The sequence below is a fragment of the Pteropus alecto genome, unplaced genomic scaffold (assembly GCF_000325575.1).
Source record: "Pteropus alecto unplaced genomic scaffold, ASM32557v1 scaffold400, whole genome shotgun sequence".
In the NCBI taxonomy this organism is placed as follows: domain Eukaryota; kingdom Metazoa; phylum Chordata; class Mammalia; order Chiroptera; family Pteropodidae; genus Pteropus; species Pteropus alecto.
In genome coordinates, this window is record NW_006430045.1 from 653,095 (window position 1) to 669,974 (window position 16,880).

At 44.6% G+C, this 16,880-nt stretch overlaps 1 protein-coding gene across 1 annotated transcript in view; it reads right to left on the minus strand.

Moving 5' to 3' along the window:
- Positions 1-8,375: 8,375 nt before the first annotated feature.
- Positions 8,376-16,880, minus strand: part of NFKBIL1 (NFKB inhibitor like 1) — an 8,718-nt gene continuing 213 nt past the window's right edge. The window contains exons 2-5 of the mRNA XM_015588751.2: positions 15,585-15,861; positions 9,786-10,007; positions 8,957-9,603; positions 8,376-8,450 (exon numbers count right to left, since the gene is read on the minus strand). Coding sequence (XP_015444237.1) covers positions 8,376-8,450; positions 8,957-9,603; positions 9,786-10,007; positions 15,585-15,849 — 1,209 coding nt within the window. The 5' untranslated portion in view covers positions 15,850-15,861. The remainder of the gene's footprint in view (positions 8,451-8,956; positions 9,604-9,785; positions 10,008-15,584; positions 15,862-16,880) is intronic.

Sequence of the window (16,880 nt, forward strand, 5' to 3'; positions counted from 1 at the left end):
ACAGTTCAACACATTTTCAGATCCCCAGAAGGTTCTCTCATGCCCCATCCCAGTTGATACCTTCCAAAGATAACCAAGTACTTTCTGACCTCTATCACCATAGATTAGTGTTTCCTGCTTTTGAACTTCAAATAAATGGAATCATACAGAATGTATTTATTTGTGTTTGGCTTCTTTCATGCAACATTGTGTTTGTGAAAGTCATCAGTATGGTTGCATGTATTTGTAGTGGGGATTTTTCATTGCGATGTAATATTCTATTGAGTGAATATACTCTATTCTTCTGTTGATGGGCATTTGGTTTGTTTCTAGTTTTTGACTAACACAAAAAACATTGATATGAATATTCTTGACCATGAGCCAGTTTTCACTTAGCTTGTAAGTTGTAGGTTAAAAAACAACAACGAGGTTTTCATAGACATTTTTATTCCTGTTTCATAAGATTGAGAAAACAATTATTACTCTCACTAATGTTATGCTTTCATTTTGAGGGTTTTGGAGGGACTGGTGCTCAGGATGGTGATGGAGGCTGAATCCCACCCCTTTTGGCATTGGGCACATTGCCGCTCTCCTCTGTCACAAAGTCCCTGAGGGGTCTTGGTGTCCTGTGGCTCATAAGTAGCATTCAGGGTGTGTATGAGCTATTTCTCCTGTTTTCCTCCCCCTGCACTTTACCTTTCGTGTCTTACTATTTTTATCTATTATTTCTTTTTATTCTCATTCCACTTCTTAACTTTCTCTCTATTCCACAAACATTTATTGAGCACCTTTTACAAGGCCTTGAGGATATGGATGTGAAAGACAGTCTCCTGCTTTCAGGGAGCTCAAAGACCAGTGTGGGAGATTGAAAAGTTAACAGATAATTACAATAAAGTGTGATAAGTTTCATGACAATGGGCTTATGGCAGCCCATAGAAAAGCCATCAAACTTGGGGGAGAGATGATTCAGGCCTTAAATATTGAGGCAAAGATGGTGGTGAGCAATCCAAATGGAGGAACAGTATATGCAAAGACTGGAAGTGAAAGATAGTATGAAGTGTGCCAAGATGTGCAACTGGGTACAAATAGATGGAAAAAGAGATGAAGCTTGGGAGGTAAACTGAGAACATATCCTGAAGGTTTGAAACCAAGAGAACTTTGGATTTCTAATTATAACGGGGAGCCACCAAAAATTTTAAGTGAGAGAGGGCCCTACCTAGATTGGTATATTAGGAAAATTAGTCTGGCAGCTATAAGAAGAATGGATTGGGGAATGGGAGTTGGGAGCTAGAAAAGGAACCAGAAGTGTGGAGGCCAGTTAGGAGGGTTTCTCAACATCCTGGAAGTAGGTGACAAGAGTCTGCATTTATACTGAGGCAGCAGCAGGAGAATGGAAAGGACTTTCTAGGCAAAATCTACAGGTCTTGGTGGCTGACCGGATGTGATAGAGGAAGAAGAGTAGTCACAGATGACTCTTTTAAATATCTTGGTCTGTATCTTGGCTTATTATTCTTTTAACCTCATTGTCTCTTCTGTCACTGTTGGTTTCCCTCTTGGTTCCTGCTCCTTTCGTTTTCTCAGTGTCCCTCTTTCTCTGGGGGTCCTTTTTCCTTCCTATTGTCTCTTTCTGCCTCTCTAATGGTAGGAGTTGATTGACAGAGACCTCAGCTATATAAAAATATACAAAGGTGTTGCAATTAACAGTGAGAAACAGAGAAAGTGATAAACTTAGGTCAGAGAGAAAGACTGGGGCATTAAGGGACAAAAAGAGGAAGATGAGAAGGAGTGAATGGGGAGACATGAGAGACAGAGAGGAAGGAAGGGCAAGAACTAGGCTGAAGCTCGATGTCACGGGTGTTTGTGATGTGCTGAAGGATGCTCCTTGAGATGGGCCAATCTTGGTTTCGATCTCAGTTTCAGAGGTTGTGTGAAATTCAGTTTCTTTCTTGGGGTGGCCAGCAGTTGGTTTGGGGCTTTCCCTGAGTGGGAGTGGTGATGGAGTCTTGTGCCCCAAACTCAGGGAAATACAGTGTCTGCAGTGGTATCTGTGGAGAAACCAGTGAAATCTCTGAGGCCTCCAATGAGGCTGAAATGACATTAGCCTCAAACCTGGACTTAGCCTCAAAACCAAAATTGGGATTTAATACCAACCTTGACCCTAACCCAGATTTAACCTCAACCGAAATCACAACTCAAACTCAACCCTAACGTCAAATCTAAACACATCCCGAAGAATAAACTTATCGTCTAAACTAACCCAATCCTGTTTCAGAAGCTAATCTTGAAACCAACCGATTGCCATTCTTAACCCTAAAGTTAAACCTGACTCTGAGTGCAAGTCCAGTCTGAACCACAAACCTAAAGTTGAGCTTCATCCAGTTTTACTCCATTATTCATCTATCCCTCTATTTAATAAGTCTTTATTGAGTGCCTTCTGCGTGCTGGGCACTGTTCTGGGCAAGAGGGATATAGTGGCAAACAAGTCAGGCAAGGTCCTGGCACTCATGGAGCGTGCATCCTAGTAAGGCAAGGTGAAAAAGAAATACACTGAAGAAGAAATCAATGAGTAGTGCTGTGAGGAAGTAAGACAAGGCTGTGAAAAGAGTGGCAGGGAACTACTTAAGATACAGTGGAAAGTCCTGAGTAAGTGGCATTTAAGCTAAGACTCAAATGACAAGAGTAACCAGGTGAAGATTTGGAGGAGAAGCATTCCAGGCAAAGGGAATAGCTACTGTGAAGGCCAGAAGGTGGACACTAGGGGTGATGAGGAACAGAAAAGAGCCAGTGTGGCTGGAGCAGAAAGAGTGGGAGAGGGGTGGGAGATGAGGTCAGAGAGGAGAGCAGGGGCCAGATTACACAGGGCCATACAAGGAGGGGTAAAGCATCTGGGTTTTATTCAACCATGGGAAGCTTCGGAGGGTGTCAGTGAGTGTGTGCATATGTGTATGTCTGCATGTGTGTGTGTGGGGGGGGGTAGGGAGGGAAGGAGGTGGAGAGCAGAGGTGATTAGATTTATGTTTTTGAAAGATCGCTGTGGCTCCTGTGTTTAGACTAGATTTTAGGAGGCAAAATCGAGAGCAAGGACACCAGTTAAGAGGTAATTGCTACTATCCTGGAGAGAAGATGGTGGTGGCCATGAAGATGGAGAGAAGTAGACAAATTTGGAATATATTTCAGGGGTAGAATTGACAGGGCTAGATGATGGATTGGATGGACGGTGGGGTGAGGGTAGCAGATGAGGAGACTGTGAGAGACTTCACTCAGTGGAAAAACCAGAAGTTGAATTTTGGATATGTTAAGTCTTAATCTATTGGACAGACATCCAAGTGGAGATGTCACTTGGCAGTTGGATATATGTCTGGATTTCAGAGGCAAGGTCAGAGCTAGAGAGATAACATTGGGAATTGTCAGCATAAAGTAGGTGTTTAAAGCCATGGAACTGGAGGAGATACTGTATCTTGTGCATCCCCCTAAAACCTCTTTAAGGTATTTATGTCTCCCTTCATAATAAACACTATGTATCTTACAATTTAAATTCCAGAAGCAGCAACCTCCTGCTTCCAGAAGCAAAACCTCCAGACTGTGTTGTCCTCTCCTGAACTCTCAATGGGATTTAACCTGCCTGGATTAGATTCCCTACCCCATAAGGACACTTCTACTGCTCTATTTCACAATGTTCTGTGGAACCCCTCTTATATTCCAATCCTCTATTTAATTTTTGAAAGCATCTTCCTCTGGCACTTGGAAGCCTGAATTTCTCCTAATGATTTTTCTCTTTGGAGAAGTCTGCTCTTTCTTTTACCCCCATCACTAGGGGCAGGAGGCAGAGGAGAGGCCACTATTCTGTTCTCTCCCTCTGCATCATTGGTAACCTCCTCCTCCTCTCTCAAAGCCCACGCCTTTTGCATTTGCCATGCTCTTCCTGTCTACATAGCACAGTCTTCTCTACCAACATCTCTATCATACTCTTAACAACTTATATATCTAGCTCAGTTTTTTTCCATATCTCATCCCCTACCACCATCTTTAGAGACTTCAAAACCAATGCATATGAGTTTTACACTCTGGACTCTCGGTGCTTCAACATTAGAATCACTTACTTGATGTTCTACCAACAATACCTTGAAAAACTTGATTTGGATAAACTGAATGGTCTCATTCTTGAGTTTTTCTCCTAGGCTGCCAAGCATTGCAGGAGTCATATCACAGAAGAGGCCTACTACTAATCCTGTCTAACCTCAGAGAGCCCTCCATGTTTCTTCGTCCTTCTTTGTTGATTCTGTCACACTGCAGGTGATCTCCTAAGACTCCATGCTTCTTATACCTTCCACGCTACCTCTTTGCTCTCAGCCAGTGATGCTGTCATCTATTTTATTGAGCATAAGGCCATCCAAGGCAGAGCTCTTTAGTTTTTTCCCTTCAATTTGTTTAATCTTTCTTTTCCTCTTCACTCAGAGTACTCTTCCTCCTGTCCAAGCCTGATCCTTTGTATTCTGTATCCCCTTTAGTTTTCGGTATCTTTCTCACTTCATGTCATGAGCCCTCCCTTCATTTTAGATATCCAATTTTTTTTTCTCAAAAATAAATCCTTCCCTGGACCCTCTTTCTTCCTCAAATGTTCATTCCTACTCTCATCTTCCTTTTCTTCGTGATGTCTCAAGAGACTAACTCCCTTAACTACTTTTTCGGGAACTCGTAAAATTTTCCTTATTTGTAAAATTTGTGAGTTGAACTAGAGACAATTCTTAGTTATCTTCCGTAGTCACCATTCTATGACTTTGTACCCACCACCTCGCTTTCCTTACCTCCCACTCACTCTTCAGCTTATGTAGTGATTCCTGTCCCTCTGGTAAGTGGAAACTGTCTTCTCGAAATTTGTAATCATCTAGTTCCTGAACACAAAGGACCTTTTCAACCCTCACCTATTAGACCTCTTTGAAGTATCAGACGTGGCTGCCCAGTCTGTTTGGCATGCCCCTCCCTTGACCTACTTATCTAACTACTCCCCTGACATCTTTCCTTTATTGGTTCCTCTTCCTTCGATCATCCTCAGGGCTCTTCCGGTCACCCTCTTTTGGGAATCCTGTCCATGCAGAGGCTCAACTTCCATTGTGAGAGGAGTGATGCCCAAATCTCTTTCTCTAGCCCAAACTTTCCTCTTGAGCTTCACATTTGCTTGCTGGAAATTTCCACCTGAGTGGTATGTTAGCACCTCTGATTCAGCAGGCCTTTTCTGAGCACTTTATTATCCTACGCAGATGCACTTCCCATTATTACATGTAGTTGTTATGTGTATACTTATATATTGTCTCATTAGACTGCAAGTGCTGAGGGCAGTGACTTTAATTCATTTGTACCTACTGTCTAGCACAGTACTCTGCTCCTAACAGCTGCTGAACAAAAATTTGATTGAATGTCTGAAATTAACTCATCTTTCCCCACAGCCATGCATCACCTTGGTTTAGAACATCATCATTTTCCCAGTCCCCTAGACTCAAAACTTGGAGTCATCTGAGACTTCAGTCCCACTGCCCAATCAGTTGTCATGTCCTGATTTATCCCCTCGAAGTTTATGAAATCTGTTCCCTCTTTTAATGCCATTTGGAGTTATTGGAACCTAAATAAAAAGTTCACAAGTTTTGGAGTAAGATGAATCTGATGCTGATTCCATTACTCTTTAGCTGTGTGGTCTTTAGCAAGGGACAGGACATTTATGCCCTTGGTTTCCTCATCTATACAATGGAGACCCATCCTCTACCTTTAGGACAGTCGTTGGCAGGATTAGATGTTAGAAAAGAGGCTTGACATGGACGACACACAGTAGGTGTTCAAAACAGTTGTTTTCTTCTTCACTCAGTGCTTTCCTGTTCTCCCTCTTCATAGCTGTCACAGTGCCACTGCACAGAGGATGAAGTTCCAAATCCCTTACCTTAGCATTCTGTGGTCCTTCCTTCAACACATGCTCATACACTTCTGCTTTGTCCACCTTAGCAAACACATCTTTTTCTCAACATACTGTGTTTTCTGACTCCCAGCCTCAGCTCAAGCCATTTCATTCACCTAGAGCCCTTCCATCCACCTCTGCTCTCAGAAATGCTGCCATTGGTCAGCGCAAGCTCAAGTGCCTTCTCCTTCCTCAGATGCTTTCAGATGAAATCCACGTCCCCCTCTTCTGCATCCACTGCACCTCACTCTAACCTCAGCATGACTTGGTTCACAGGCATGTGGGTATGGACCTGCCTCCTCTGTGGGACTGTAAACTTGAAGCAAAGCTTGAATTTATCTTTGGACTACTTGATGCTTCGTTGAACTGCACTGAATAGAGTCTCTCTGGGTCCTTTTCCTAACAACCCAGACCTGCCACAACCCCAATCCCTAAACTGACCCTCTTCAACCTCACCAGTCTCCTTCCCAATCGTGTTTCTCTAACTGAAACCCAATGCATCCTCCAATGAGAACCGATTCCTCGCTCCAGCTCTAGAGAGCAGAAATGTACTCTTCTACCTCCCCAATGTTTCATGGTAGGCACTGAGTCACCCCTTGGGGATCCCTGGGTCCCCTCCCTACCCCCACTGTAGTGGACAGGATGCCTGCTGCCTGGCCCCAGAGGGTCACAGGAAGCCAAGGCCTCTAGGGCTCGGTATTTTTATCAGACTAGGAAATAAGAGACACAGAAGCGGAAATCGTGTGGTCAGAGAAAGTGAACAGCCCTCAACTCAGGGGAACCCCCTGTAGGGCTGGGGGCCAGACACCAGGCAGGGACGTTGAAAAGGGAGGTTGGGGGCCACGTATCAGGACTTATTTTGCTCTGGTTTTATATAACTCTTGCAGAGGGGAAGTGATGTGCTTAAAAACCAGAAAAAAATCTCCTGGGTGGAAGAGCAAATTTAGACACCAAAGTTTTATGCTGCTTACCTGTTAACCCAACCTTAGGGACTCAAACCCCAACTCTCCCCCACTCCAAACCTGAGCTCTTTGCATGCCACTTCCGAAATCTCCGGCCTGTGAGAGGAACCGGAGGCTTGAGTTGCTCACAGCTCAGTCTCTTCTCTGAATCACAGCAGCTTCCTCTCTCAAGTTCTTTCTCACCAGCCCCTTCCTCCTGCCCCCTGAACATCTGGCTGGTCCCTCGGAGGCCTTGGGCCTTTTGGCTCTCTGTCTTCTCTGAGGGACTCATGCTTACCCCACATTACCATGGTTCCAGAAGCTACCCTTCCCCATCCTCCATGGCCCTTCACTTCTATTCCTGGGGTTCTCCTGTGTAGACCGGGGCTCTAGACCTGAAAAATGTTTCTGATTCATAAGTTTCTCTGATGTAGACATGTGTAGACTGCACATGCCAGCTCATGCCTGTACTTGTTTGGTCTTGCCCTTCCTTTTCACCAAGTTTCCTGCTGTGCCATGGGGGATGGCAGTGGGGTTTGGTATTGTCTAAAACTGCCTATTCCAGTCCGGGGCGCTGGAGTGAGAACTGAGTACGAATAGTGGGAGAGATGGTGCCCTTCTCTCCTCTGTGGGAATCCCAGACCCTCTCCCTCCATCCCTCAAGACCTTTTCCTCAATCTAAGGAAAAGGAGATGTTTATCTGGAAGGGCAGGCCTGGCTGCCCAGAGATAAAACTCAGGTTTGGGCAGAAGCTGTATGAAGGGAGCCAAGAATTGGGGCTGTTGAATGAACTTGAAAAGTCTGGAAGTTCTGGCTAGAAATAAACGATAGCTTTATTCAAGGGTCTTAGGGTTTACAAACTTGAAACTTAACCAGGTAAAAATCTAGAAGTGTTCCAAAGAAGAAAGAAAAGTTAAGAGTTCTTTTACTAAAAAGTACATTCTTGAGAATTATTAGTTCTACATTCTTAGCCTCTGGATTGGCCCAGGAAGGTTATCAATGAGATGTCAGTCTGGATGATGGATGCCAGGTAATCTGGAAGATGAGCACCAGGTCTAGTTTTATCGGTGGTCTTGATAATGGATGTCAGGTTAATATACATGAGTCCTTCAGGGATCATCAGAGGGTTATCTGGAGGTCTTGATGTATGCCTAGGCATTGATGCAGGACTAGATTCGAAAGTTTAAATTCCCAGGCTAGTTAAAACAAGATAGAATCGTGTCCTCGTACCTCAACCTACTTGATTTTTAGTAGTTTAGTAGCTTGACTACAGTGACTCCATTTTTTTTCTTCACTCTATTTCTCAGAGCCCTGGAGGAGACATGGGACTGAGAAGCCGGAGGAGAGAGATGGCCTCGGGGGTGGGTCCCTGGTTGCCCAAGAACAGACAACCCAGGTTACATAATTTGGCTCTTTCCGCCTACTTCCCCTACTCCTAATTTTAGCAACTGAAATTCTACTCCCCTATAGGGCTCTTCCTCCGACCATTCTGGTTCTATCCCTCTGACTTCTCACAGCCTCCTATGGTCCTCCAGCTCCAGCTGCCCCCAAATCGGACCATTCAGTGACTCAGCAAAGGGAAAGCCCTGTGTTCGGGGAAGGGGGTGTTAAGTGGGGAGGAGGATGTGGTTCTGGCTGGGGAGCTGGGGAGGGGAAGGAAACTGGTTTTGTTCCCTTTTTTTGCTTTTGTTCACATCTATTTCTTCAGCCGCTGATTGTGGAGGGGAGCCCAGCGTAGGGAGTGGAGTGAGACTTGAAGACCTTCATGGGCAAGCAGGGGGCTCTTTGTCTCCAGCTGAGGGCACGCATTAGTGTGTGTATGTGCATGTCACAGGTGGGTAGGAGCTGTGGGTTTTGGCAGGCAGGGCGGGAAAGGAGATGTCATGGGTGGTGAAAACCACAGCAATGGAAAAAGGCAGAGACACCGGGAGTGAGATGTGGAACCAGGTCTTATTAGGAAATGGCAGAGCTGAAGAACAGTGGTGGTAGCGGTATCCTCTCCACCCCCGCTTATCACGAGTTTCGCTCCCACCCCATATCCTCTGCCATGCAGCATTGGCCTCTTCCTCATCATCCCCATCTTTGACCATACCCTTTCTACTGCCCTGGCCCTAAGGCTGCAATCCCTGCAGTTTTTCACTCTTTCAAAAAAGGCCTCCGCGTGCCGATTCAGGGCCTGAGAAAGGGCTGTCACAGCTCCCATCACACGGCCCAGCTCCCAAGTCTCAATCTGGCTTCGGAATCGCTGTAGGAATCGGTCAGGGTGCCAGCGAACCTGCTGGATCCTCAAGTATCTCCTCAGAGCTCCCTGCTCCTCCAAGGGGGGCCCCCTGGCCATCAAGGCTGCAGCCATGGCCTCTGGGTCCCCTCCCCCAGGGCAGGGCCAAGGGACATCTCCAAAGCGCCAGAGGCTGCCTCTCCCTCCTCCGCTGGGGTGCTCTACCCCAGACCCAGCCCTGGCTGGCTTCAGCCCTTGGTCCCGGTGAGCATCCTGCTCCCTCCTGGCCCGGCTCTCACACAGATCTTCCGCCTTGGCCCTGGCTCGCTCTCGGAAGATCCGCTGCTCCTCCTGTTGCCACCAGCTGTGACTGGAGCCCTCAGCCCGTGGGGGTCGGCAGGTTCCCTTTGCTTCACGCTGCTGCTGCTGCTGCTGCTGCTGCTTCTGGGCATGTTCCCAGGCCAGGCGATCTGACCAGGCTGAGAAGGACTCTGGTTCCTGGGCCTCAAGCGAAGCGTCATCTATTTCGGAAGGCAGGATGGGGGTAGTCGGAGAGAGGCTGTGAGAAGGTGATGGGGCAAGAGAAGTAGGGCAGTATAGAGGAAGGGGGCGTAAGAGGCCAGTAGGAGCATTCATGTGGTCCGTGTAGAAAAAGCGGCTTAAAGGGAAGGAGGGCAGCTGTGGATGGTAATGGATTTCTCACCTTCAAACCTCCCAATGACCTCCTGCCATTCGTCCTCTAGCTCTCCCTGAAGCTTCTGCCTCCATTCACGCTCCCTGAAGGCCTCATCTTCTTCCTCCTCTTCAGTGGAATCCCGGGGGGGTCCCCAGCCCAGAATTTGCCCAGGGGTCTCCCCATCCTTATTCTTTATTCCCATAGCAGAAGGACAGCGACTCAGCAGTGGTAGGAAGAAGTCCGTGTAGGCTGTTGGTGGGAGAGCAGTGAGCAGAAGTTAGCTGGGGCTCCCACTCCTTTGGAGGGTGCCATCTTGAACCCTGCTGGTCACTCACTCCCTCGGTCTTAGAGCAAAGGAAAGGGCTGCCCACATGGATGCCTTTTGGGTATTAGGAAATAACAGTCACTGACAAATATTCATAGTTTACCACATAAGCGTAGTAGTTTAAAATATTCTGACCTGTGTCCCCACAAATTATTTGAGTGTCCTGGGAGTTATACAATGTCAAATGACATTTTCCAGCCTGCCGCCAGCCACCCAGGGCAATGTCAAAAACCTCACTACGTATTCCATTTTTGGCTTGAAGATATTGTCACTTTATTCCTCTTAATTGTGTTTCTCACTCAAAACTATACTTCGGACTGGTAAAATACCTGGACATTCTACTCTATACCATTATAAATATATAAATATATAATAATCTTTTTGTATAACTTTTTAATAAACTGCATAAAATTAATTTTTCAAGGGAATTTCCCTCAGTCAGTCTTACCCAGCGCATACTGGGAAGGGCATGGGGTGGGAGAGGGTCCAGATTGGCAATGAATTTGAGACATAGAAATGTTCCCAGCAGCAGAGCAAGCTCTTTCCAGATGACTGCTGACTTAAGGGAGGAGAGAGAGGCTGAGCTAGAGGGTCCTACCCAGGTGCTGGCTGACAAGGGGCTGGGGGAGAAAAGAGGAACTGCCATTCCTGAACTCCCCTCTTCATGTGCCCTGACCTCATGGCATCTGCTCCAGTGTCAGCTGAGTGTCATGCTGCTCACTTCACTATCAACCCAGGTACCTTACTCCTGGCCATGTCTACCTGCCAAGGCCACCAAGGCTGCCGACTACCTCTTTCACTCTTAGGACAGAGGAAGGTGACTGAGGCACCCTCTCTTCCTGTAGACCTACTTTCTCTCCCTAAGGTAGGAGTAAATGGCCAGCAGTCTTTAAATCTTTATTGTAGTACTAGAAAGTACTGGCTATCTGGGGAAAGGATGGGACAGGGGAAGGGTTATCCTGTCATTGCCAGGAAGGCAGGAAGACAGAATGGGCCTGGCCTTGGCTAGCCAAGGCTCACTGCCTCCATCCATCTCCTGGCACACTTGAGTGCCACTCAACCCAAACCACATCAGGATGAGGAGAGGGGGCATTTCTCTTTAGTACTAATGTGACCTGTCACAAGCTCTCCCAACTTGTCCCACCCAGCAAGCAACTGGTCCTGTCTTTCAAGTGCTTACTCCCTACCAGGGATGGCGGGTGTGAGGGTAGGTGGGTGCTCAGGCTTGCATGGGAAGTTTTTAAGTTCACAGGTTTTAAGGAGTAAGGCCTCCAACTATAAAACATAATAAAATATGATACAGAATATTAAATAACCATTAAAAATATTTGCATATATAAAAAGCTGGCTATAAAACTACATGGGATTTGATTGTAATTGTGTGTGTGTACAAAAAGAGACCAAATCCTATGGCTGAAAAAAAGACTGGAAGGAAATATACGTATGACAGTTGTTTTCAGAGATATGTGACCATAATACATGTACTATTTGGCAACTTGCTTTTTTTACTTAACATCTCATTTCTATTTTTCCACAGGAGTATAGTCTACCTCATTTTATGACTGTGGAGTGTTCCATTGTGTGTATGAAACAAACAAATCACCCTATCCTCAAACAACAGACTTTTTTTTCCAAAAATGTTCAGTTTCAAACATACATCTTTGTGGACTGTTTACAGTATTTCTGTGGGGTAGATTCTCAGAAGTCTGATTTTGGGTCAAAGAACATGTGAGATTTGCCAAATTGCTCTCAAGTTTGTGCCAATGTACATTCCTACCGAGAATTATGAGTGTCTTGTGTCGTCCTTTACCAAAATTGAGTCTCATTAACCTTTTAATTTTGCCCATCTTATAGGTTAAAAAATAATTTTAATTAGAAAATTTTCTTTTCATATGCTTTTTGGCTTTTTGTGTTTCTTGGGAATGACTTGTTCATGTTGTCTACTATCTCCTTAGAAATTATATATGTAGATATGAAAGCTCTTTACATAGTATAGATATTAACCTTTTATGTCTGTTACATTTACAGTACTTTCTCTTATTTAAAAAGTTTTTATGTAGTTAAACCTGTATCAATAGATTTTAGTTTTACTTTATTTTTTAGGAAGGCTTTCTCCACTCTAAGATTATAAAAATATTCTCTTGTATTTTTTTGTACTATATTTTTATTTTTAGAAATCTAAAAAACTCAAAAAAGTACAAACTAAAGTATAATAAGCACCCCTATTCCTACCACAAGGTATGTTAATATAATTTTTACATCATTTTATTTTAAAGAAATAAAACCATCATACATAAAGCTAAAGTTTTCTTTGATACTGCCTTCCAAGTTTTATTCTCCCAAAGGGAACCCTTCCCATTAATTTGGTATGTACCCTTCCTGTCACATTTAGGTGTTTAATCTGTAGTAATTTTCTTTTAAGTTTGATGTGAGGGAGGACTCTATTTTTCCCTGGGTGAACCAAATGTTTTGAAATTGTTTATTAAATAGTTCACCGTCCTCCAGTGATTTGAAATGCCAACTTTAACTTAGCAGTATAGATCAACTTTTCCCAATGTTCTTTAGTAGGTGTATTGTACTTATATTAGGAAAAATAAATATGAAAAATTTTCGTAGAATAAAACATATTTGTTTTATGATGAAAGCACTGCTTTTCCTCTTCCCATAACGAAATATGATTTCTACCTTAAGGGGACTAACTGGTACACAATACTTGTTAAAAACGCCAATATTAGAAGCTTATATTGAATGACAGTTGACAGAAGCAGGTGCAGAGGAAGAGAAGGTAAGAGTGGGCAGGGTGGTCAGAGAAAGCTTTCAGGAAAAGGTGGGGCTTAGTTGGACTGGGGAGGCAGGATAACTTAGCAAAGCGGAAATCGGGGTAAGGGAAGGCCATAGGCAAGAGACAGGCGGGCCTGTGAAAAACATGCTGGGGGTCACTGAAGACAGAGCCACATAGCTGGAGTCACAGGTCTGTAGGTGTGCTGTGGGAGGTGAAGCTGGAAAAGCAAATGGAACATAGGCTGGGTGGCTTAGTCACCTGTCAAACAGGGCCATATCCTACTTTTACTGTGCAGATCAAAGTGGGTGATGGATAGTAAATGTCTGGTACTGTGCACAGAGCAGAAGAGGAGTGAATGTTACATTAAAAAAAATACCAGGCTGGCTTCGGACTTTACTTTTTTTTGAAAAGACTGTGAGAAAATGACCCCATTTCTCAGTGTTCACTTCTTCTTGCTGTGCGCAGAGAATGGTTATTCTTTGACTAAAGTATGCTTATACGGGGGTCTCGAAAAGCTAAGAGTACTTCCTCATGAAGCGATGGGTCCAAAGAGAAGTTACCGAAAGTCTAAATGTAGGGGTCATTCATCTCACTGCGGGTGACAACCCAGCCTAGATAACCGGCAAATTTCTTAGGCCTAACCTGGGAGCTGAGGGGAATGCGCTCTTCTCAGGGGGTCCTAGGTCATCTGTTCAAAGAAAATATTTGCATTTTAAGGCACAGTGGTTTCTAAAGCAGCTAGAAACTAAGTAAGATGGGCCTTTTTAATAAGGAGTCAGAAGGCCACCTGGTGGCAGGGCTGGCAGGGACCAGGAGGAAGTAAAGGCCTAAAAAGACAACAGGGCTTGGGAGTGACCTGAGTGCAGATCCTCAAATGAGATTTCAATCTTGCAGGCTCCTTAGAATTCAGTGCAATGAAGGAAGCACTTACTATACTATGAGGGACAGTTTTACTATTCAGATAGCATTAATTGAGTAATATAAGGATAAAAATAACACTACTTATCATCTAGTTGTGCCAAACTGCACCAACTGTTTGCCTTATTTACTCGTCACGACCTCCATTTTAGAGAGGCAAATTAGGACCACAGAAGGTAAGTTGCATGTCATTGTCATACAGCCTATAGGTGGAGCTGGAACTTAGATGAGATCTAAGTTCTGCTTCAGGGTTCTCTGCTCTTGCTACCTACAATATCAACTGTTAAGTTAGATGCCTGCACTTTGTAAACTTCCTCTTTGTTTTTAAGTTAAAAAAATCCAAGTATGCCAGGCTATCTCATTTATGTTAAAGGGAATTAAAGAAAAGGGGATTTTTTTTTACTACATGGAGGAGGCTTTGCTAGTGGCTTCCTATATATAGTTGGGGAGCTGGGGGATGGTGATACTAGCAATCAAATTAAATAGAGGTTATTCATTCCAACCTAGAGGTTCTCCTCTTATGTTCTTACTCTAGAAGGAAAATCTCCAGAAGGGAAAGGAGGGTTTCACCTTTTATTTTCCTCTACAGAGCTGCCTCCGTTGCTACTATAGTATCAACAGGTCACCATCTAAAACCCTCGGTATCGAAGGTTTTTCAGAATTCAGATGTTTTGAGATTTGCTAGAACTGATCTGAAAGTACATACACTTTATATTAGGTAGCTCAGCAGGGCCTGAGCAGCCCTAGTAATCAAACACATGAATGTTCCTGCAATGAACTGTCTAAATATTGACATTAGTGGGGTAAAACTAAACATAGATAGCCTCACTTTAGTTCAGGTTAGGTTTAGACACCAAATAAGTTTGGTGGCAAGCTGATAAAAAAGGTTTGGTTCTCAGAGTATTTTTGAGTTTCAGAATTGTGAGTAAGAGTACGATCTGTTGATAACAACAGGAACAACAATGGCTAGCATCTACTTAGGTTTGGTTCTCAGAGTTATTTTTGAGTGTCAGAATTGTGAGTAAGAGTACGATCTGTTGATAACAACAGGAACAACAATGGCTAGCATCTACTTTCATGTGCCAAGGGCTTTATGTACTTTTTCAGTTGATTCTTAAAACATATATCAGAGCATGGGTGTTTTAAACACAAGCACTATCACCATATATTTCTACAATGTATTACACAGGATAACACACTTGCTAAGAGCATGGGTGCTCTAGCTAGAGTGCGTAGGTTATGCTCCCTGCTCTACCACTTTGGCAAATTACTTCTCTGTGCTGTTTCCTGACCTGAGAAATGGGGATAACATCAGTACTTGTAACCTTATAGAGCTGTTGTGAGGATCAAATGAATTACTTTGTGAGAAGTGCCTAGCACATAGCAAGGACTGTTATTATTTAATTTTGCACATGGGCAAACTAAGCCTGAGGGAAGTTTGGTAACTTGCCCAAGAATACCCAGCTATTAAGTGTGGAGCTGAGATTTGAACCCAGACAATCTAACTCCAGGACCTACCCTCTATGCTACTTTTTTGCACAACAGGCAAACAACCAGTCCAGAGACCAAGTAGCTACTAATCTCGAAAGGTGTAAAATTTGAAAATCAGTTGCTGTTTTGGGAATGCTGGGCTCTTCAAACAATGGTAGTTCAATGATGTAATGACATTAAGTGATAGCTAACTTGGTCAACTACCTCCTTAAGTCCCATGACCAAAAGACTAGCTTATTTTTCAACTGCTGGCTTTCATCTCAGACCCAGTTAGTTGCTGATGGCCTTGTTCCCCACCTGGCAGACTCACCATCAGGGCCCTGGCGGGCAGCAGCGTGCAGCGCTGTGTCCCCATGGCGGTCCTGGTGGGCAGGGTCAGCTCCGAGCCGAAGAAGCAGGCACAAGGCCGGAGCATCGTGGCGCGCACAGGCACGGTGCAGTGTAGGGGGTTGCCCGGCATCTACATCAAGGCCTGGGTGTCGTTGGAAGAGGGCCTGGGCCCGAACTAGCCGACCTGAAGACAAGTAACGGCGGAAACGATGCTCTCGGCGTTGGCGGCGGGAAGTGGAAGCCATTGAACTCTTGGTCTGTGGAAGGAAAAAAAAGTATCAAGTCAGGACACCAGCCTTGGCCAGTACCTCTTCCTCTATCCCTGGCATTCCCTCTGTTCCCCCTTTCGGTTCCCATTTCATCTTTAGCAAGAAATGAGACCTGTCCTAACCCTCATTCCTTACCAGATAGGTTTGAAAGAATATTCGAGGGGATCTGGGGTCATATATTTGATATTTTAATGTAACATTTTGGAAAAGAAATGATTACTGTGCAGCTCATTAACCCAGGTGAATTTTAAATAAAGGACTTTGAAAAAGACGAATAGAGACTGACACGGGAAATTTTTATCAACAGAAATCTGAAATTAAAAATGTCATGGATAATTTCAATAATCTAGAAATCGAATATAATGTACCCTTTCGGACAGTTGTAGAGGCTTCCCCTAGAACCTGGGAGGAGGTGTTACTCATCAGACCTGCTCCCTGTCCCCCGGAATACCCTCGGAGTAGTAGGCCCGAGGCTTGTGTGTGTAGGACGCTCGGAGGGAAGAAGGCAGGAGGGCGGAGACACTCTAGGTTGACGGAAACAGCGCAAGGCGAGACGCAGGTATAGGGCGGAAATGAAGTGAAACGCATTACCGGATGTTACTCGTTACTCTTTACTCCCCGAGGCGGCGGCGGGGGTGTTTTAGCTGTCTGGCCTCGGCCGGAAAACTAGGGAACTTAAGAAAAAGGTTCCCACTGAAACAGGAAGACTAGAGGATAGGCGAGGAAAAGGAGCAGAGGCAAGGACATGAAGAAAGGAAGGCGATTTGGAGGTTTATCCCCGCCTCCCCCAAGTGGGAGGAGAGGAGTGGTTCAGTGGTAGACGAAAAGAGAGAAAACAGGAGAGATAAAGGCAGGACAAAAATCATAGTGAAAATGAGAAAACAAAAACCACAGTGACGCCAAGAACAGGGAATCAAAAAGAAAAATACAGGCATGAAAAGACAAGGAAAGTGAGATGGATGCAGAAATTTGGACTTGTGAAAGATATAGAAAGAGATGGAAAAGAT